Below are 24,103 nucleotides of genomic sequence, written 5' to 3' on the forward strand. Positions count from 1 at the left end.
CTTTTAAATATTCCCATCACCTTAAGATTTGGAAACATTGCTAAAATATGGAAACAACCTGAATGTCCATCAGTGGATGAATGGATAAAGAAAATGTGTGTGCCTGCATGTGTGTGTGTGTGTGTGTATGTATACATACATACATACATACAATGGAATATGATTCAGCCATAAAAAAAGAATGAAATCTTGCCATTTGTGACAACATGGATGGACCTCGAGGGCATTTATGCTAAGTGCAATAAGTCGGATAGAGAAAGACAAATACCATATATCTCACTTATATGTGGAATCTAACAAAACAAAATAAAAACAAAAACAAACAAAAACTAAGCTCAGAGATACAGAGAACAGATTGGTAGTTGCCAGAGGTGGCGATGGGGCAGCAGGTAAATTGGGTGAAGGGGTTCCAAATGCACAAACTTCCAGTTATAAAATAAGTCCTAGGTATGTAATGTACAGCATGGGGGAAGAAAAAGAAATTACAACATTCATCATGCAACTGGATTCCTGCCATAATGTACTTAATATTGTACTTCAGTATTAATTATATCGATATTAGAGGCATAGAAATATCCAGTGGGTTTGCTGTAAATGCCTTTTAAATATCCCCCCATCACCTTAAACATGTAGCTAGCTCCACTTCCCATCCTCAGGGAGGTTGGAGGACAGGGGGTTAACTCATAGGCTTCTTGTCCCCAAGTGGCATCCCCATCCTAGCCAGCGCTCTTTCATTTAGGATCTAGGTTGATGCTTTGGTCATAAAAGGAAGGAGATGAAGGAGCATGGGCATTTCATAAATTTCCTGGCCTCCATTGGTCAAAAGAAACCAACGCCTATGACTTGCTGATAGGGAGTAAGTAGTATCAGTTTCATTCTCAGAGGATAATTAGATTGTTATTTTCATTTATGCTGGGATGCCAAAGTAGAGGTGATGCTGTTATTTCACTTGTACATTGCTTAATTTTTTGCATATTAATGAAATTAGATTGCATTCCAGTCCAACCAATATATCCGTTTTGACTTCTCCCACCCTATACCCACCTCAACCTTATCAGCAGTTCCAAAAGATTTCACTAAAAATAGAGTATTTTCTTTATGAATTGAAGACTGTGGGGCTCAGCCAATGATTTATTTTTTCCTTTCCCTGTGCATATTCGCCTTCGTATTTCTCACTCCTCCTCTCCCGTTTTGGAGACCCTATCGCACTCCATCACACGTGGTTTCCTAGGAGACACGCTCACAGCCAGGAACCCCAAACTACACATTTCCATTTTCCTCCCCAGCTCCTCTCCCAGGAAGCTTTAGCTAATGAAACAAGGTGTAAATACATCAGTACTTTAAAAAATTACTCTATAAATTACTCCACCGATTTCATACTCATTCACGGAAAGACCTTGTAATTGCCAACTACAGGGTTTTTCTAAAGCAATCTCAGTTTAGAATCACACCTTAGTGATAGCCTAGGGATTTCACATGCTGGTCAGAGGCGAAGACCAAGGTTATTGAAATACCTTGACTTCCCAGTTCGAAGCTCCTTGAGGTAGTTCTGGTAGTTTATTTGCTGGCACACCCCCTGTGCCTGGGAGGGTTTCTGCCCTTTGTAGGAGGATGAATGTCTGATTAGAGGAAGAAAACCTTCTACAAGGAGAGCAGCCCATCCTCCCTGTAACCCTTTCTCCCTCCCTCCCTCCCACCTCCAGGGTATGCTTCTTAGAAATGCTGTAGGTTACTTTTGGAGATGTTTAATTTCTTTTCTCCTTATATTTTTCTTTCCTTTGTTTTAGAAAGGCAGCAGGCTCCTGTGCCTCTCACTTCAGGAAAGTTTCCACCTCAGCCCAAAGGAAGAAGTTGCTTGCAGGACACGTTCTACCCCAGTTTCTAGCTTCCTAAAACCCAGCTCGTTGAAAAGATGTTGCCAGGATTCCCAGGGGGAGAAGGGAGAGAGAATGGGACTCTGGGCAACACAAAGAGAAGGCAATGTAATGCATTCATGCCGTCTCTTAATACACCAGAATTTGCCAAAAAATAAATAGATATGTAGCCAAACCAGATATATCCATGTGCTCCCATTAGAGAAGTCTAAAGAGAGTAACTCAGCCAGTGAAACGGAAATAAAAATATCTGGTCAGCATCTTGGTTGCACTGACCAAAGGGGATACCTGGGGACAAATGTCTTCCTTCTGGACGCCCTCTGTTGAGCCTCTTGGACTTAAGAATGTAGAGAAGAGAGACTCCCCCAGCCTGAGATGCAGATAGAGGTGAGGTGGTTCCGTGTTCTGTGAGAGTAGAGATCTTTACCCCACTCTCTGGTGGAGCCCCAGGAAGAAGGCAAGATCCAAGGGGGAGATGGCAGCAAGGGGCTCCTGGGAATGCTGGACCCTGGGCACTAGGGTTCCAGACCTTGGCAAAGACTCCTGGGTCCCACACAAGGCAGGAAAGCAGAGAGCTACCCAACTTGCCTCATGGAGGCTGGACATTGAGTAGTCAGTGGTGGCCGTGATGGACTGGAAAGAGGTCTTTTTCCATTTTCCACGCACCACGTAAAAAGAGTGATGAGAGTAATCCCTGCCCATCTACAGGGCTGAAAACTCAGACTCAAATTAATTCAATTTGAGAAAATAAAGCAATGGACACTCTTGTGCACCTACGCCTTGTAGACAGACTAAGATTCAAATCTGTTACATATAGATGCTAACTTTTATATGTTGTCTCCTGAATGACTTTCTGGATAAAGCCAGAAGATAGAGATGGTATATACCAAACATGAGTGCTGAAACTCGCCTTCTGCACTCATGACAGGCATGATTAATCAATCACTCACTCTTTTCCCGACTGCACATGCACAGACAGAGTCACAGGAACATCAACACGGGGACCCAGGCAGCCACAGCAACCAATGACAATGGTACAAAACAGGAATCCTATTTACCGTTCCCAACATAGAGTGAGGCCATACCAATGTGTCAAAGGGGGTGTCACTCATAAAGGGTCATTCCCAGTGTCAGTTATCTGAGAGAAGAAGAGGGTCGTTGTACAAAAAATACAACTCAATAGGCATGCCTTCATATGCCTGTTTCCCTCTTTTCCCTTGCTCTGGGTCACAGGCAAGTGCATTCCCAGGCTCACTGGCTGTTGGCTTTGACAATGGGAAGTGGTGAGGGAAGACTGGAGGGAGATGCCTTTGTCTCTGAGCTTCTAGGGCTGCCTCTCCTTGGCCGTCTCTCCCTCCATGAACTTGGCTCCTCCCAGGCAGCCTCCGCTGGGACCCTAACTCCTGACAGCTGGCTCAGGGTGGTGCACTCAGGTAACCTCGCTCCCTCCCTGTGTCCCTACAGCCTTACGGGGGAGATAGTGGCTTCCTGCTGTCACTTCACCATCCCCTGCTCAGCGTCTCACCTCTTCCAGCACCTGGGTAAGCAATTCCCTGTCTCAAATGATCTGGGTTTGAAACACTTGACTGGACCCAACTGAAACAGGAAGTAACAGACAGGAGGTGGTCCCAGAGAGGTTGGGCAGGGAGGTTCTGTCTCTCTCTTGACCTCAAGCTCCAGGATATGGATTTTGAGAGCCTCCGGCAGCTTTGCAGGAACCGCAGGCAATGAAGAAGGAAGGCCTCTGCCAAAGAAGGGGACAAATAGGAGCCTCCACAAGGACTGAAGATGAGTGACTTACTCCTCCCAACAGAGATGACAAAGTCACAGGGAAATGTTCCATCTGGGTCTCAGCTATACCAAGAGATTTGATTTCTCTTGAGAAATGTGTGAACCCCTTTCAAGGACAACCTACTCCCAGACTTCCGGGGCTGGCTTCACTTCTTTTTATAATAATTTTAGTTACTTAAATGTTTGCAACCATTAAAAAAAGATATCTTTTTATGCTTAGAGTTCTTATATAACTAAAATGTCAAATTTGTAAATTAAATACACACATATATGTGTAAAATCAATAAAATTCAAATTAACATCGATTTAAACTGATGATATTTTTTGGCTGAAACGAAATTGCTGCTCTCAGCGTGAATATGTTTGACCCACACACGGTGGGTTCTTTCGAGTGTGGCATGCCGAGATTACCACGTGTGGTCTGAGAAGTCAATTCTCCTCTCATTTTTTTCCTGCTCAAACCTCTGCAAAACCTTTAATGATACAGGGTGATGCCCTTGGCCCTGCATGTGGCAGAACCACGTCATCTGTTACTAAGTAAATCTCTGCTCTTTCCTCATTAGCCTGAAAGAAATATAGTGGATGGTACAATCGTGGGCCTGTGCTTGGGGGCAGTCATCAGATGAGGCAGCATCAGATGGTACACAGTCCTCTCCTACTATTTGTGTTTTGAAGATTATTGGGTTGAAATGTAAAATAAAAATGCTCACAGAGGCCCCCTGAGAAGCAGAACTGGCAATAGTGTCTCTGAGGCCAGCCTAGTAGTGATGGCAATAAATACTGAGCAATTCCTCTGGGAAGCTGGGCCTCCAGAAAAAGGAATAGAAGCTTGGAGGATTAGCTGTCATCTCTTTCCATGTGGAGATTCTCCTTCCTTGGACAGCCTTAAAGGAGGTGGGCTTGGCTTTAGTACCAGTCTAGCAGGTTTCATTATAGTTTTATGAATTTTTTGTAAAGAAAATTTCTTTTTCTATATGTGCTCTCTTATGTAAAGGACAGAGCAAAGGAGCACATATAAAAAACCCCAGTAAAATCAAGTCACCCCAGATCAGGGCATACTGATTAATGCCATAAATACATATATACATACATTAGTGACATATATTAATGCCATACATATAATGCAATGCACAGTAGGGAGGGCACTGGGATATTGGGATGATGACATTGAAAGTACATGTGAGTTGGAAGCAACTTAAATGTCCATCAACAGATGAATGGACAAAGAAGATGTGATACACATATACAATGGAATATTACTCAGCCATAACAAAGAATGAGATAATGCCATTTGCAGCAACACGGATGGACCTAGAGATTATCATACTAAGTGAAGTAAGTCAGACAGAGAAAGACGAATACCATATGATATCACTTATATGTGGAATCTAAAAAGAAAAAGATATAAACGAACTTATTTACAAAATAGAAATAGACCCACAGACATAGAAAAAAAACTTATAGTTACCAAAGGGAAAAGAGGAGGGGGAGGGATAAATTAGGAGGATGGGATTAACATATACACACTACTATACATAAAATAGATAACCAACAAGGACCTACTGCATAGCATAGGGAACTATACTCAATATTTTGTAATAACCTATGAGGGAAAAGAATATATTTTTATATATGTATAACCGAATCACTGTGCTGTATAGCTGACACAAACATGACATTGTAAATCAACTATACTTCAATTTAAAAAATAAATAAATAAAATTTTTTAAAAAGGAGAGAATGTACATGTTAGAGTAGAATGACAGCCGATGGAGGTTTTGGAGGGAAGTAATCAAATATCTCTCTTACTTTCATCCTGAAGACATAATGCAACAAGTATAATAAATGTTGTGTATATAGACAGAAACATTTATGCTGTTTCTATTCTTGGTATCATCCTTAATTGTACACAGATATGCCTAACAAAGAACACAGTGAAGAGAAAGGTGTAATACAGGGAAATAAAATGTGTTTTGATGGTCACTGTCTTTTTAGAGCAATTTAGTAAATGTTAGGATGTTCACACCTCCCAGCCCAGAAATTCCCCTCCCGGTGTAGACACTGGGGAAACTTTCCCCTATGAGTTCAAGGAGATGTATATAAGGATGGACAGGGCAATATTGTTTGCCATGACTAAGAAAAGAAAGAGAATGGATATAGGACTTGTGGTAGATTCATGCACTGCTGTTCTCTAGCAATTCCTTCAGGAGGGAAAATGAATGACCTACAGCTGTACACATCCATGTTGGTGACGTGCACACACAAACTGCTGAGTGGAGAGAACAAGTCACAGGAGGTTCATATACTTAGGCACAATTTCCGGAAAGCACTAAAATACACATATAATATCACTGACCTTTTATTATAAACATTGGTAGTAAAAATATAAATAAAGTTATAAAATGGACGTCACGTCTGAGAAGGTAAGGAGAGGGATAATGCCCTATTAGCAATGTTTTATTTCTGAATCTGGGTGACACACATATAGTTATATAGGTCTATACTCTTTATGTGTTTTTGTATACCTGAAATAAGTCATGATAAATAAGGCATTTTAGCAAATCTGCCATCTTACATAAAACTCAACTCTGCTTGGAAAATACTTCAGTGGAAACCTTTGAAGCTTTCATAAACTCCTAGATGTTCCTGGACCACAGCTTGTAAACCTGAGCACAAGCCTTGCCCGATGATCTCACTGGGTCCATCAAAGAGTCTCATTAGTCCATCAAGTCCCTCCCCATGAAAACATTAGTCTGTAAGGCAAAAGGTAGTTTACAGCAATCTGGATACATGTTTTCTTAGAGCAAATGCACTCATGCCAAAGCAGTTGGTTGCGTTGCTGTGGTTGGTTCATTTGTTTAATAGAGGTGAAGCTCCTGGGAGCAGAACAAAGGAACATGTGTATTTTCACAGACAAAACTCACCACTCCTTGGGAGCCTCGGGGCTCAGCTCTGAAAGCTGCAGTGAACTGACTCTAAAACCAAATGGCAAAGCAACCCCCCTGTTCTCCTTGAAGGAGGTCCCATATCAGATCGACCTAATAAGACAGCATCCACGGTGTTTGCTCTGATGCTGTAGGAACTGACCTTACATGGAGAGCCTTTAAGTCTTCTCCATGGCTCCTGGTCTGTCTCTGTGCCCAAGTGGAGCCCAGGACCCACTGTAATCTGGCTCGTCCTTTACTCTTCTTCCTGAGGAACTAGATCACCTGTATACCATACTCATATCACCACCAACCATATCACAGATTTGGGAGGCATTTGGTATGGTGGAAGGAATGTGGGATCTGAGGCCAACTAAGGGGTCAGATCCTGGCTCTATCCCCATCATGGTTGTGGGGTCTTGGGAAAGTTACTTGACTTTCTCAAGCCTCAGTTTCCTCAGCTTTAAAATGGGAATGAAAACACCTAATCATGTGCTAATCACAGTGGGTGGAACTCAGCAGATGGCATCATTGGCGCCATTGTACTGGAGCTTGGCCAACACCAGCATTGACACAGCTCCTGCTGCAGCTGAGCCCCGTTATTCCAGCTGCAGTGGAGACACCCTGGCTTTTGCATCTGGCACCTACACATCTGTAGGTGAATGTTAGCCATCCAAGGAACAGCATGCACAGGACATGAGGCAGACACTGAATGAATGAAATGATAATTCTGCATCTGGCCAAACTTACTATCCATGTGGGACAAGCCTGAGAGCTTAACCCTTAGATGGTGGTCTTGCCTTTTTCCACAGTGAGCTGTTGAACACCTTAGTGTGACGTGTACGGGGCATGGGTGGGGTGGTGTATGGGTGCAATAGTGGAGACGTGGGAAAAGGAGACCTAACTCTGACCTCAGTTCAGGGAAGGATTCATGGAAGAAGTGACACTTGAGTTATTTAGGGGAGACCTACAGAATTTTTAGGCAGACGAGGAGGAGAGCTGAATCTAGGCACGAGACTCAGTGTGTGCGAAGGCACAGAGGACAGGGAAACCATGGATTTGGGTGAAGCGTCAGTAATGCTACAGTAGAACATCCCGGGGGCAGTGGCAACAGCAGACACTGAACAGGTAGTGAGGGGCCTGATTATGAGACATGCTGAGACCTGAGACCTGGGACGCTTTGCTTCAGTGCTTGCACCTGGACAAACGTCTCCTTGAGCAACAAAGTACAAAGAAACTATAAGGGACTAAAAATAACTGCGTGCATGCACAGTTGGGGCAAATTATGGACCACAAGATACAAAAAGACCAAAAACCCAACTGCTACTTCTGAAGAGCCAAGAGCAAAAGCAGGGTACTGCGCATGCCCCCTGCACTCAACACCTCCAAAGGTGTGGGCAAAACACCTAAGCCACCCCTCTGACCAGACCCCTGGACACACCCCTACCCTCACCCCATGTAAGGAACAAGCTCGCCCCCCGCTCAGGGAGCGAGCAAGGGAAACTGTTACTGGTTCTCACTCCCCTCTGCTGCAACAGGGGCCCAATAAAGGCTTGCCTGAATTTCTTGTCTGGCCTCTTATCAATTTCTACTGACTAAGGAGGCCAAGGACCTTGGTCGGTAACAATTACCTGAATGTCACACTAGGGGGGATAATTTTCTTTGTAGGCGATGGGAGCAGCTAGAGAAGAAAAATGACATCATTGGGTTTGTGTTTAAGAACAGTGGCTCTATCAGGAATAAACTGATGCACTAGAAGGAGGGAGTCTTGGAGACCAGAAGCCCAGCGAGGAGACTCTAGCGAGAATTCACCCAAAAGATGGCCACTTGCACTACAACTGTGACCACGTGGATAAAGAGGAAGGAAAAGACACAACATACAGCGCAGAGATGAGACACCAAGACGTGGAAACTGATGGGATGTGAAGAGTCAGCGGGGAAGGAGAGGGTGTAAAGACCAGGTCTTTGGCTTGAGCCTGGATGGAGGGGGCTTCCACTTAGTGAGATGGGGACACAGAAGGAGGAGGAGCTTGAGGGGGTAATGATGAGTTTATGCTTATATTAAGTTAAAAATGTCTCCAGAATATCCAGGGGGTGATGAAAACAAGAACAACAGAAACAAACAACTATCTGGATGTGTAGCCATGAAACTTGAGAGGGAGTTGGGGGCTGGGGGTAGGGATCCTGGAGGCCTCCCATAATCAGGGTCAGCAGGGCCAAGAACTTGGATTCCGTTGTTTGGGGATGGTGGAGGAAACTGTCCCCCCGGCTAGCGATACCTCTACATAGAGTGCCCTGGTGTCTGCAGCAACCAGCTACAGAAAATCCTTACAGGAATGCGATTAAACCAAAGGCAAAGACCTGATACAACACTTGGAATGGCAAAAAAAAAAAAAGAGAGAGAAACTCAAGATTAATGTTAAATTGACTGGGAGGAAAGTGTGGAAAACAACCCCATGAACCACTTAGAACTGCTCTGTTCCCTGGTGTCCACATGTCCCCTCTGACCTGACCCCCGTCCCTCTTGCACAATGAGGGCATTGAGCTCATTCATTCTTTGTGTGTGGCCATTAGCCTTCACTGTAGAGGTCAAAGCACTCTGGGCATTCATCCCACCAAATATGTTTGTACCGGAGCTCCCGGGCTGTGTCAAAATCCCAATGACAAAGCAGCACTGGGGAGAGCCGACATTGTCAAAATAACCTGTTAGAATAGCAATTGCAATTTACCAGTATAGACCAATCCCAGCTGTAGGTTGTACCAATAAATCAGTTAGAGATGCCCTAGAATCTAGCACAGTGGCCACCAACCACGTGTGTCTATTGAGTCTTTGAAATGTGGCCAGTCTGGGTCAAGACGTGCTGTAAGCATTAAATGCACACCAGATTTTGAAGACAGTACAAAAAAAGAATATAAAATATCTCATTCATAATGTCGATATTGATTACATGGGGAGAGGATAATATATTAGATATATTTTGCTAAATAAAAGATATCATTAAAATTAATTATAGCTGTGTGTGTGGTTTTTTTTAATGTGTCTACTAGAAACTTTAAAATTACACCTGTAGCTCAAATTATATTTCTATTGGCCAGCACCAAGTTAGAGAACTTGCATACTCTTCACTCCTTGTCACATACTACAGCACATCCTCGGCACATACTATGCTTTTATCCCTAACATTGAAAACAAAGTAACTTAGAGTAAATGTTAATATCCTTCCAATCTATCCGTAATAGACATGCCCAAGAGCCCTACCCAAGAGCTAGCCATGATTTACTTAACCTGTAAAATAAACTAAAAGTTGTTTTATAGCCTTTAGGAAGATATCTAAATCCTACTCCATTTCTACCACGTACACTCGCATTGGAATCATTTTCAGAAGCATCAATTTTGAAAGTCAATGACAACTACACACACACACACACACACACACACACACACACACACAATATGAATCTCCCACCAAAAATCTGTAGAGACAGAAGAATAATAGAAAGTCCATGTATGTACCTGGGGCTATTCTAGTTCTCAAAACAAATTGTTTAAGTAAGGACTTTGGTCTTTATCAAATTTCATAGTACCCTACTTTGTGTTTTCTAAACTGCTTTCCCCAGCGCTAAATACAGTGTCTGACTTGGAAATCTTAGGGGAAATGACTACGTGTTTCAGCTTCCCCATTCAGAAAACACGTTGGAGCTCACGCTCTTCACGTGAGACAAAGGCAACCTTCCAGGACTCAGTAGGGTCCTCCCTGAGGCATCTTTCTCCCTTTGAAGACACTCAGTTATTACCACTAACGTAATTCCCTTTGAATACCAACGTGGAGTTAATTTATCCAATTGCGCTCATCCACTTGTATTAAAAAGCATCGCACTTAGTGAGAAGGAATGTGCCCTTTGGAAACAGCATTTGCCCCTGCTTCCAGCTTCTAGAGTGTGTGCTCAGATTGTTTTCAAGGAAAGGGATTGGGTTGCTTTGTCTGGTTTGTGGCCCTTTAACCCGTCCCCTTTTGTCTGTACAACCCTGACAGAAGGAAATGAGTTTATTCCCTGACACTCGATCCGAGCGCTTCTTCCATCCTTGTAGGGCGGACAGGTAAATGAGACAGAAGAACTGCCGGGTTACTTTCTCCTGCTCAGCAGCTTTGCTGTTAAGAGAACCCTTCTCCTGCTGGGAATGCACCAAACAGATCTGACCAGAAAATTAACAGAATTACCACAAATAAGTCAACTCCCTATTTTTTTGTGTGTCAGAAATGCTCAAAAATCCTCATCTTACACCCTCCCTCAATACAAGTGGAGCTTGGCTTACCAGCCCCTGGGAGTGGCCACCTGGGGCCCTGTTATCTCATCTGATGAAGCCAGTGGTCCATGCCTTTTCTCATTCCACAGGGCCATCCAGGCGGCCTCCTCTGTGACTTCATAAAATCTCCTGGGCCAACAGGAATTTTGTTGGTACACGATGAAAAAGGACCAAACATGGTTCTGAAAGCCCAACAGTTGCCAGGCTGTTTCGCAGTCTGTTCCTGGCTCTTTCACCTGTCTTCTGGGGCATGGAAGGTGGAACAAGCCTTGGGTCCTGCATTTGCCCAGGTCTGGTCTCCAAGCACCAAGCCCTTACTGTTGGGAAACAGGAGGGCTGTTCTGTCTGGGGAGACCCAGCAGATGCACCCCTCTGCCTGTTCCCAGCTCTCTCCTCCCAGGGGGCTTGTAACCACTGCAGTAAAGATCACATAAGATAATGCACGTTCAACTTTACAAGATCTAAAGCACAAAAGAAAGACTGTGCTTTTATGAAGGTGTCAGTGAAGAGATGACAAAACCAAAACCTGGGGCAGAAAAGTGATTTTCTCGAGGTCCTGGAGAGGAAACATTTCAGCATAAGCTGAATCCACAGTCTTTTCTTCTAAACAATCTCCCTATCATAATTATTTTTTGTGAAAGGCCTGACAGTAATGAGAGCTGATTTACGCTCCAAAGGCATCTGTTTTATTCTGAGCTCTTGGAGCTGCACCTCGACAGGCAAGGCCCTGACTTCACAGGGGTCTTGCAGGGGGGAGGGGCTTTCCTTCTGTGTTTCAGCTCGAAGATTGATGGTTTGCCTTTCCTACTTGTACTCATGACTATGACCATTCGTTCCAAACACTTGTCACATGACTTGCATTTCTGTATATATTCATTTATATATTTGTTCACACACTGATACTAGTAATAGCTAACATTTATTATGGCGTGCCAAGACCCTATAGCAATTATCTTATTTACTTCTCACAACAACCTACGGTATTGGTCCCATCACTGTATGCATTTTATGCATGAGAAAACTAGGCTCAGGAAATTACACGCTAGTCAGTGGCAGAGCTAGAGTTTGAACCACAAGTTCTACAGGAGCTCAAAGTAGTCTGCAGTCTGACCAGGAGAGGCTATGGTGACTTGTGCATCTCCTCTCATTAACCAGGTAAATTGTCCTATGGTCCCCAACTTCCTCTCCACAATTCACAGATTCCTCGAAAGAGGTTGTTTGAAAAAAGAATAAAGTTGTTTCTTGTTCGTACCCAACTGAGGTGAGGGATTCAAGAAATGCACTACAGTAGCTCTTTGTAAAGGAATCTGATGCATGCCTCATAAACAAACCTATTTCTGGTTTTATTGGCTTTATGGTGAATATTCACAGCATCATAGAAACAGGGCATGTCTCAAAGTCTCCTCCTGGCTTCACAGGTAGGATCATCCTTACCTGTCTTAGAAGCCTCTAGATTAGAAACTGTATAAACCTTTCTCAGGAAAACATTTTGATGTCAAGAAACATTGCCTTGAATTTAATCTACAGCTGACATGTTTCAGCTCCAGCAGTTTTCCTCTGCTTCAAGTCTCCATTAAGATAAAGTATAGCCTGTCATTAGCTGGTGAATAATCTTGTGTATATTTAATGTGTTTGAAAGTAATCGTCAAGTCCCCCCTTAGTCTTCCCAACTCAGACTACACCATTCTTTAGTCTGTACTGACTTCCAGTTCAGAGAGTTCTTTAAAAGGGAGATTCCAATATTTTATCAGAATCTCTGCATCAAGCAGGTAGAACACAATGAGTCACTTCAGACACTCTCCTCCATGGAGTCCTGGCAAAGTCTCAAGCAGCCTTAGCACAATTCTAAGTGACTTGAAGGGTTTCCTATACTGTATGATAATTGGTCTAAAGAGCCAGAGAGCCTTTGTACTCGTTTGATTCTTTCTTTTGCTCTCTGTATTGCCTGTAATTTTAGGATGTTCACATCTTACATCTGTATCTAATGTGCTTCCAAAAGTGCAGTGTGGTGGAGAAGGATCGTCCTTGAACTAACAGCAGCTGCTGCGTGGGGTACTTACCCTGGGTGCACAAGAGCCAGACACAATTCTTGTGTTAATTTCAATTGCTTACACTTTATCAGCTCAGCTTACATTTCTCCTCAGTATCCCTTTCATAAATGGCCTGATCCTTTCAGAATGACTTCCCTTAGATATCTACCTCATGCCACAGATCAGAAGTCATTCCTTCAAAAAAAGTAACTGAAGTGCAGTAAACGACACAATATCTTTGAGGCAGAAATTAGGGAATCAGACATAAATAGCACCTTCTCTGGGGAGTTAGCTAATTATAAATGGCGAGCAGATAATAAAGGCAAGAGTATCACGGTATTCTAAAAACCCGAGTTAGCACACAGAAGAGGTACTAAGCTGTCAAACTAAACTTTTTAAAAGTTAATACTCCATCCTTTGTAGAGAAGTTAATTTCAATCCATTTACAGTGCAAGTGCTTGATAAAACATATCTGTAATGTTGGATATAAAAGATGGACCTCCCATTTCTCAAAAAATGAAAAATAGAACTACCATATAATCCAGAAATTCCACTTCTGGGTATTTATCCAAAGGAAATGAAATCACTAACTCAAAAAGATATCTGCCCCCCTTGTTCATTGCAGCCTTATTTACAAGAGCCAAGACACGGAAGCAACCAAACTGTCTATCTGTGGATAAATGGATGAAGAAATTGTTTTAGGGCTTCCCTGGTGGCGCAGTGGTTGAGAATCTGCCTGCCAATGCAGGGGACACGGGTTCGAGTCCTGGTGTGGGAAGATCCCACATGCCGCGGAGCGATTAGGCCCGTGAGCCACAATTGCTGAGCCTGCGCGTCTGGAGCCTGTGCTTTGCAACAGGAGAGGCCGCGATAGTGAGAGGCCCGCGCACCGCGATGAAGAGTGGTCCCCGCTTGCCGCAACTAGAGAAAGCCCTCGCACAGAAACGAAGACCCAACACAGCCATAAATAAATAAATAAACAAATAAATAAATAAAAGAAATTTTTTAATATATATACGCATATAAAATGAAATACTAATTAGCCATAAAAAAGAAGGAAATCCTGCCATTTGTGACAACATGGATGGAATGAGGGCATTATGCTAAGTGTGATAAGTCGGACAGAGAAAGATGAATGTTGTATGATCTCTCTCATAAGTGGAATTAAAAAAAAAAAACTCACAGAAAAAGAGATCATATTTGTGGTCACCAGAGGCGGGGAACGGGGGAGGGGGGATTGGAGGAAGGCGGTCAAAAGGTACAAACTTCTGGTCATAAGATCACTAAGTACTAGGGGTGTAATGTACAGCATGGTGAGAACAGTGAACATTGCTGGATGTTATATTTGAAAGTTGCTAAGAGTGTAAATCCTAAAAGTTTTCATCACAAAGAAAAACATTTTTTGGTAACTATATTAGGGGCTGGATGTTAAATAAACTTACTGTGATGATCATTTTGAAATACATACATATGCCATTACGCTCCACGCCTTAAACGTATACAGCGCCATGGTATGTCAATTACATTTCAGTAGAACGGAAAGGAAAAACCAGAAGTCAGACCTTTAACCAAGCCATCTTCCTTTCCCTCCTTCCTCTCCCCTTCCCTCCCCTTTCTTCTCCTCCTCTCTCCTCTCCTCTTGCGAATTTTGTAGCAGGCACTGGCAAGCAGGAATCACCAGAAGCTGAAAATGAGAGGAATTTTTTTGCCAGCTTCATTCACTGGAGGCAGTGCACAGAGGATTAACGAGAATTATGAAAGTTGGGAGATTAAAAATCAAATTAAAAAAGGACACTTTTAAAAAGTGCACAAAGAAGATTAATTATAAAATTCTTTCCTTGACCCTCCTAGGAGAAATGACTCAATCGGTGCCCCTCTTTCTTTTTCTTCCCCCAGCCTCTGCAAACATCATTTGTTATGGTTAGAATTCTGAGACCTGCGTCGTGGCCCGCCAGGAGGCCAGTCACAAGTATATCCATCAGCCTGGAGACGCTCTGAGATGGCATTATATATAAAAGGAAGAATAAGTAGTGTACTCAAGTGAATCCAGCCACAAGCCAAAAGCTGCCGTAAGTCCCCGCATCACTGACAGCACACTGACTGTGACGTGGGGAGGCCAGCTGCCACCCTGTCTGTTTCCAGGTATGTCAAGTGTGGCCACCACCCAGGAGACCCTCGTGCTCAGGTGCCCTCTTTGCAAATGCCTTAATTTGAACACTCGTGAACATTTTGCCCACCTCCTTTTGCCACTTCCAGTTAATCTCATGCATATTTATGTGCCAATTATGCAAATCCCAAGATAAAAATGCATTAAGCACCCATGATTTAGACTGGTTAAGTCTATTACACGGCATAATGAAATTAGTGCCTGATGTCCAATTTACCTCAACACTTGCTTTAAACTGTCAGTAAGTTATTAAGTAACCATAACACATCAAAATTTAGCGCTAGGAGGCTTTCTCTGTCCAACCCATTGGGATACTCTGAAATCAGAAACTTCCAGCTAAATCCTTATGAAAGGGGGAAAATATCCCAGAATAGACTTAATGAGACACAACGTGGATCAAAGTGTAAGAACATCAACCCACTGCCGCTCATCTAAGTCTTTGGATACACTTTTAAAAACCACTGGGTAATTTCAACAACACAGGACAGGGCAATTAAGGAACCAAAGCTGAGACCCACCAAAGGGATATCCTTTTGACTTCTACACAGTGAAGTCTTGTCCCCTAAGTCATGATGATGCTGGAAGTTACCAAATTCAAATGTAATTTGAATCTTCAATATGGACCTATCGATTTCCAGAGTCAGAAGGAAAGAGACTTAAAAAGAATTCACAGGAGCAATTTAATCCACACACACAAATCTCACGAAACCTAAAAATTAGTGGGTTGGAGTAACAGTCGGTTTGCTATGTAGAGATTCTATGTTTGAACTCTAGCGGGAGCCTTCCTCCCGGCCCCGGCAGTTTCAATATTCATTGTGTGATATAATGGTTAAGGAACAAGCCATGATGTGAATTAAACTGATAAACATAATATACGAGTAGTCTGACCCACTGACATCCATTTCTCCCATTTTCATCAGCCTCCAGTGTGACTGACGCAGTGTTTAGGTTCTGACTCATTTGCATTGGGAACTCCCCTCCAAGTCTATGAGAGTTGTACTTGCATTAAGGTTATGAGTGCAGATTCACAGCTCTGATGGGAGCCTGACCGAGCACAAGACCACGGTAGAGGGTCAGTGGCAGCAATTTCAAAAGCTGGCCAAACGAACAGATTTTCATGCCATCCTCTAAAGCAGTCACACCCCACCCTGTCAGTAAAGAGACACAGGAATCCAATGCCGTTTGCCATTCTCTTTGCAGTGCTGGACAACATGGGAAACGATACCTGCTGTTTCCACAGCACCTTGGATTGAGGTACGCAGCCTGCAACCAGAACAATGTCAGCTATGTGCTCCAAGAGAGCAAACGGGTCACAGAGGGGCTCTTGCACGAGATCAGCTGAGGCTGTGATTAGAAACTTTGGTAACCAACTCACTTGGCGCGATCCTTCTAATGAATGACTGTCAAATGACTGGGGAACACGACGGGGAAATGGGGAATTCTCCCGAAGAATGGGAGGCTTTCATGCTTAAGATTCTAGTTCTAACATCCCCTTAAAATACTGTGGTCATGCTCATTAACTAGCAGGGGAAAAAAAAATATTCAATGACAAAAGAGTCTATTTGTGTTGGAATCACTAAATGGAGCATCAAAGAGATGAGGTAAATCAAAGCCTTAATCTTTTGGCTTCAACTCTGCTGTGTGGTTTTGGAGCCAATTTCCCTCTGATTTTTCGGAAAGGTAGTATTTCTAGCACGATTTAGAACTTTTGGCACACCCATTTAGAGTTACATGTGGATACACTAGATATCAAATCGACTCCTCATCATCTGAGCTTTTAATGCCCCATCTTCACGGCATTCCCCTTTTCAAGTGAAAAAACAAACTCCAGCCAGGAGAACAAGTTCCCAGACCCTCCCGGAGACCAGAGAGCTGTTTCCCACGAGCGTCTCTAAATGTTACAGCACCGAGTTCTAGGCGGCAGGCTAGTCCAGTGCACTGGACTCTTTTCCGTGGGTCTGGTAGTTCTCTGAGAACACGCTGGCTTCCAGAATGCATTAACCTACTTTCCACTGAGAATTCCCTTGCCCTCTTGCTCTAGAGAAGAGGAGGAGGAAAGAGGATATTTCGAGTGGGAGCTGGGCATGCTCTCCTTTAAAACGTGTTACTCCTTCTGCTAAACAGCAATAGAGAAATCGGTACTTCCTGCAATGAACAGCTCTGAGGGCTGCACAGCCTCCAAGGAAGAGTGACTGAAAATCCTGCTAAAATATGGCTGTCTAATCACCGAGAGGAGAACTCATTTACTAAGATTCCCATTGTCCACGCTGACAGATGGTTTTCTCCCCCCTGCTTTCCCCTTCCTCCTGATCAAGCTGCCTTTGAGGCGAGCCTATTCTTTGAGAGATCCAGTTGCATTCGCCAGCCTAGTTCTGAAACAAGACAAAAGCTCTGCGAGCCTCCCATTCACCGAGGCTTCGGGCACCTCAGCGGCCTTTTCTGTACCTCCAAGCGCAATCAAAAGGAATTGAGATCCAGTCTCCTTACCTTCGTCCTCATCGGAGACAGGAGCCCTTCCATTTTGGTGGAATCCTCATGCCAGCTTCCCTCGCCTCCAAGTTACTCTCTCTGCCCGCAGCCCTTAAGCATCCCACATGAAAAGAGCCATGCCAGGAGTTGCTGGTCACTCCCCTCTCCCCGGTGGTGGCACGGAACTGCCACCCTGTCTAACTTGAATCCCCAGTGCCTGGGGAAAAGCCCTGTTCCTGGAGAAGCCTGCTCCTTTCCTCACCCTCTTCCCTCCCTCTTTCTCTCTCTCCCGCGCTCTCTCTCCCCTCCCTCTCTCTCCTCCCTCTCTCTTTCCATAATCTGCCTACAGCTCTCTGTGTCCCAGCCTCACTTGACAAATGATTCCTGTCTTAGGTACTGCATTTGAGCCAAGAAAAGTGATCTGCACCAAAGCACAGGGGCATCTCACCCAGGACAGGAGGCGAGGGGGGCTGAGCTGTGCCTGGGCAGCCCCCGGCTCCCCAGGTTTGGCTCCACGGCTGCTCTCTCTAGAGCTGACAGCCTAAGGCACTGCTGGAGCTGTTCATTCATTCATTCCTCTTTTAAGGAACGGACCCTGACAGCCTTGCATCTATGGTGGCAAGGCTCATGTAAAGGTTTTGCCACCATTACTCAGCTGGTGTTCTGGCTGGTGCGCAGAAAGCCGGAAAAGAAATCTCACCACTTGGATATTTCTAGGTTCCCGTTTTTCAGCCCAGTGTTGACATAACATCTGGATAGTGAACTGGGTTTTCTCGCTGCTTGACCAGATGTGTACAAGCATATAGGCAAAGCCTCTTCTTAGGAAAAGTTTCAGAAGCAGATTTATGGACTCGGTTCCTGAACAGCTGGGCATGAAATATTAAGTGTGTGTGTGTGTGTGTGTGTGTGTGTGTGTGTGTGGTCCAGGACTCTACATAAACCAGGACTGAGTGTTTCATTCAGCCTTGTTGGTCCCTTGTAAAAAGTAGACAGTGAAAAAGTATTGCCAAGACCTGGGTCAGGGCACAATGAAATTGAAAAAGATGAGGGTTTCTGGAACGTTTTCATGCTTGAGAAATTCTCTGTGTGGAAATAATTCGAAATCTCTACATCATATATACATGTGACACACACATACCGTATGTCACACCTCAGCAACGATATTTAAGGCTGATGCCCCCTGTCCCTTGGATGGAACTTGTCTCTCTATCTGCTGCTTTTATGCCTGAGTCTTGATACATCTCCAAGATGGGGCAACCCGCATGCTGACCTCCAGATGGTGTCAGAGGTTGGTCCTCTTACCCAGCCTCTTCCTTCATTTGTGTTCTTCATCCTTGATGAACCCATGTTTTCTCCTCCAGTTCATACACCTGCATTCTAAAGAACCCCAGGGTCTACGTCAACTCTATCACCCCCTGATTCCTCTACCTGGCTGACCACCAGTCTTCTCCTCTTCACCTTTCCCTACTACATCTCAGGTGCACAACTGCAACCTCATTCTCATTCAACCAGGTACTTCCATCCTTTGGCCGGAGTCTTAGCATCCTGACAAAACTTCAATAACCCCAGCATATTGAGTGCAACACTCTGCTTTGATCTCTGCCATTTCTGGGGGACTCTGGACCTTGTTTCTCTAGTTATTAGCTTAACCATGACTTTTTTTGTATTCAGTGTACCAGTATTTGGGAGTCTCTTAATCTTTTTTTTATTCAGTTATTCAACAAAGAGTTGTAATGTACCTACTACAGGCTGGGGCCTGTTCTAGTTTCAGGTGATACAGCGGAGAATAGGATAGAGAAAGTCCTTGTCACCTCAGTTTTTATATCAACCTCTACCCATGTTCTTGTGTTTCTCTGTAAGATTGTAAACCCTACCATGAGATTCCCCTTCCACTATGACTCCACTCTCTGAGACCCTCCTGCTAGCAGGATACCCATTATTCACTTTCTGAGTCAACTAAAAACTAATTTGTTCCACAAGAATGCCATTCCTCCACCTCCATCTTTAATTATATTCCCTCTTCCCCAAATCCTTCCTTTATCCCATCAAGGGCTTTATTTTTTTGCAGGGGAGTGAGAGAGAAAATCACTCTTGTTTTTTCAAGATAGCAACGCTCATCTGCCCCACCTCCTAGCCCTGGACATTAAAACAGGTTTGCTCCTCCACTCATCTTTGACACGTCACTCATTCCATTCAGTGTTCATCCTGCTTGATTCCTCAATCACCTGGAAAAGGGACATCCATCGCGTACCTTTTACTTCCCACAACTCTTTTCTGAAGGATTCTGTTCTGGTCTTTGTCCCTTCCTAGTCGTGGAGCCCCTCTCACCAAGATGACCTATTTGAATCACTTTTCTTGAGCTTTCTCCTTGACCTTTTTTCGTCTTTGGCACAACTGATAACCTCCTGCTTCTTGTTACTCTCTTTGACCCTAAATCTCCCAAAGGGCTAAAGTGGTAGAACAGAACAGGACTGTGTCAGGTTAGAAAAAAAATTAGACTGATTATATGTTTGAGGCTAGTTGGTTTCTGCCCAATTCCAAGCATAGTTTTTGGAACCAGAACAGCCTTCCTGAGCCAGAGGAAGAAGCTTGAGGAGGGAATTTGGAACCTCCTGTATTATCACACCAAAGGAGGAGAGTGTAACTCTTCTGGGCATTCACACTCCAGTCCTCCAGCTCCTGGAGGCTGGGGTTGCTCACCATGTTCACAGTAGTCTTGAGGCAGGATACAGATGGACCCCTGGGGCAAACGGCTGGAGTGTGTGTCCTGTGGACCGATACTCCGAGACGAGAATAACAGGACAATTGAGAGAGGAGGCTGGGCCCTGCCCAGATAGAAGGTAAGAGACCACATATTCCTCATTCTCGAAGTCAGGAGACCTCCCCGACTACATACGTACAGAAAGGCTCCTTGGAGGTCAAGAGGGGAGTGACGCTAAGTGGCTAAGTCTACCCACAGGCCTCTTCGGTAGAATCCACCTTGGCTAAGAGATGCGTGTGCACTCATGGGAAGAGCCTGAGATATACCAAATACAAACTTTGAACCAGGCAAATCAAAACGACTGGCCAAAGGAGACCCGGAAGAAATGCCCCATATTAAGTGATTCAAGCTACCACGAGGGCGCGACTCTCTCTCTGAGCCCCGCCATGTGCCTATCCACACATACTGTACTCTTTTCTCTCCTAATGAACACTTCACTTGTTTCACTACTTTCCGTCTCTGTGGGAATTCTTTTTCTGCAAGGCCGTAGGGCCAGGGCCTTGCCACTGACCACTGGTCTAGTGGCTGGGATTCGGTGCTGTCACCACCACGACCCGACCTCAATCTCTGCCCGGGAACCAAAACCTGCTTCAAGCCACCGCTGCAGGCCGAGGCCACCCGAGATCAGGCTGAGAGTTCCCTGACTAACCTAAACCTTTGAACATTGATAGGACCTGGACCAAATTAGGATCTTGAGGTGATGCTGATGGTCATGGTAAAGATGGAAATGATGATGGCTCTCAACTACTTATCTTGTACTAGGTTCTGGACTAAGCGATTTTCATGAATTAGCTCATACTACCCACTCAGCTACCCTATGAGGGAGGTACTATGCTTATTGCTATTTTTTTTTTAAAGATTTATTTATTGATTGATTGATTGATTGCTATGTTGGGTCTTCATTTCTGTGCTAGGGCTTTTTCTAGTTGCGGCAAGCGGGGGCCACTCTTCATCGCGGTGCGCGGGCCTCTCACTATCACGGCCTCTCTTGCTGTGGAGCACAGGCTCCAGACGCGCAGGCTCAGTAATTGTGGCTCACGGGCCTAGTTGCTCCGCGGCATGTGGGATCTTCCCAGACCAGGGCTCGAACCCATGTCCCCTGCATTGGCAGGCAGACTCTCAACCACTGCGCCACCAGGGAAGCCCCGTTTATTGCTATTTTGCAGACGCTTTGGTTAAGTAATTTGCCCACACAATGGATCTCCATTTAGCTCAATGAGGCCACCGTCAGTAGGAACACTGTTTCCTTCCCATCTCCTCCACCAACATAAGACATATAAAGAGTTCATGGTCCATTCTTTATTAGCTACTGACTGCAAATTAGGCATTTGAAACTGTATGATTTTAGGCTACTGTGTAAACTTTAGTACCTCATTCACTTATTTGTTCATGAAAACAATATTCATTGGCCAACCACCTCAAGCCAGTTACCATGTAAGATACTCATCAAGCACAAGTCTGGTGTTTATTAAAGAAAGCGAGTTATTTGTGAGATGGACCATACCAACCAATTTACTGCCTGTCATTTCCAAGTCCTTTAAAGACTGACCAATCCATCCCTTATATCTAAATTTGTTAGATTTATTTGGGGGATGAGAAGGGGCAGGTAGTGGTGGGGGAGCTTTTAGGAAATATTCTAACCTGGGCAACAGACGTGCCATGTCAGTTGACAATAACAACCAGCTCATTGGTTCTCCTGACGCTCTTAAGGAAGATCAGTGTGGCCAAAATATGCAAAAGTGGGAACAATCATTCACATTTCTCCCCCTAGATTTCCTTAGGTCGAGGCACTCTCCGCTTACAATTTCATGGTCTGAAAGAGATCCTTCCGCTTCAAAAAGGGCAGGAGTTACCATCGGGGATTAACGCAGCCTTGGAAGAAAAAGTCAATGGATATCAAATACACAGAAACCAGTAAAATATCAATTAAGTTTGCATCATAGGGAAAGGGAGTCTTGGCTCAAGTCTGCCTCAAGGAATTTCCACGGCGTGGTAGGGGCTTCTGACCTTGGAGGGAACATCCCTGCACCAAGGAACCTCTCTTAGCAAATACCTTTCTCCTTTTGGCCATCCTTCTTCCCCGTTCTGACATTAAAAAAAAAGAAGAAAGAACTTCATAATAAACCTCTCTAGGCCAGGAGCACTTGGAAATGTCACAAAGGCCATTAGACAGGTCTCGGTCAAAGGCTCAGATTTCCCATCTCTCTTGCATTAAGATGCTGACCCTTTCTTCCCCACATTTCTCCATTTTCAAGGTTAATTTCTTTAGGCCCCTTGTAGTCTCTGGGGACCACAGCCAGTTGCACATTTAAGGCTCATTATCCGAGGATGGTATTGCCCAGCTTCATAAGCAGTTTCGATTTATTAAGATAAGAGGATTCTGACCTGACAACATTAGGGTTTTCCCTCTGTGACCCATCACTCCTTACTTCTTATTGGGAAACCTCCTCATTAAGACTTAGGCTTTCGGGTGATAAAGCATAGAAAAGACCTTATTCTCGGATGGGTTCCAGATCTCCTGGGCAACACTCTGGGACTTACTTTAACTCATGCCATAAATTTCCCTCCCATATCTACTTTCCGCTGCCTCTGCCCTTGATCTTGGGCCACACGTATTTACATTGCTTTATAATGTAAATACCAAAACATATCACAGAGAAAAGTTCCACTTGCTACATGCTAAACCAAACAGCTCAATGAAAATTGTGAATTAACATCCAAATGCTTGAATTTATGTTTGTATCCGGTAAGGAGAAACATTCTGTAAGTTATCGCAATGCAAAAATTATATACTGATTGACGTTCTTCCCAAGTGCTTTCACACGCATCACCTTTTTAGAACCTCACGATAATCCTGCGTGGTGTGGCAGGTATTAATTTCCATTTCGAAAAGTTGGAGAGGCTAATAGGAAGAAAGTAACATTTACGGACTATCAGTTTTGTTCTGGCTTTGAGCTGAGTACTTTTAAGTGCCATATCATTTTGTCTTCAATGGTACATTATTATCCCCATTTAGCAGATGAGAGAATGGAGAAGGAGAGAATTAAGTATCGTGGTAGATTGCGTCATTTAGCCTCAATTATTCATGCATTTTGTTATCCATGCCGTCTGCCACTCAGATTTTGCCATGCTCTCTCACTTCCTCTGGGTGTGGCTATGTGACTGCTTTGGGCCAGTGGGATGCTAACAAATGCGGTACAAATAGAAGGTTGACAATGTCCATGGGGAGGGCACACCCCGTCTAGTCTGCTGATCCCAGGTGGTGTGTTTGTTAGGCAGCTAACGGATACAATAACTTATCCAAGATCACAGTTTCTAAACAGTAGAACCAGAGCTAGACACAGGATTTCCAACTCCAAATTTCGTTTTCCTACTCTACACAGTTCCGAAAACAAGTCATGTAGAGCGATGGACATGATGATCATTCAAGTATTTTCCAGACCTCTGGATCAGTTATCTGAGCTTCAAGACACACACACTAGCACTTCTGCATTACTGAATATCAAGCACAAGACTGACAACATTTCATTCTCAGTGCTTTTTTTCGTCCACTATTTTCATTCTAAAATTGCAGAAGCCTGTGGGAAGGTGGGTGTTAGGTTCTAAGTCTTGGTTGATCAGTCATCTCATCTTTATGATCTTTCAGATGCTCTGTCCCACTTTCTAAAGAACAGCAATTGCCAAAAGTTATCAGCAATCAGTACAGCAGTTAATTGGAATCTAGCCCTGGGAGACGTCTTCCTTCAGCAGTTCTTGTCTTTCTGAAAAAGTGCCACACGGT

The 24,103-nt window shown here is 44.0% G+C and overlaps 1 protein-coding gene across 1 annotated transcript in view; it reads right to left on the bottom strand.

Moving 5' to 3' along the window:
• FRMD4A (FERM domain containing 4A) overlaps positions 1 to 17,850 on the bottom strand; it is a 466,908-nt gene extending 449,058 nt beyond the window's left edge. Inside the window, exon 1 of the mRNA XM_082452755.1 lies at positions 17,580 to 17,850. Within this exon, the coding sequence (XP_082308881.1) occupies positions 17,580 to 17,612 (33 nt within the window). The 5' untranslated portion in view covers positions 17,613 to 17,850. The remainder of the gene's footprint in view (positions 1 to 17,579) is intronic.
• Between the last annotated feature and the right edge of the window lie 6,253 nt (positions 17,851 to 24,103).

Source organism: Balaenoptera physalus, assembly GCF_965194825.1.
Source record: "Balaenoptera physalus genome assembly, chromosome: 2".
NCBI classification, from domain to species: domain Eukaryota; kingdom Metazoa; phylum Chordata; class Mammalia; order Artiodactyla; family Balaenopteridae; genus Balaenoptera; species Balaenoptera physalus.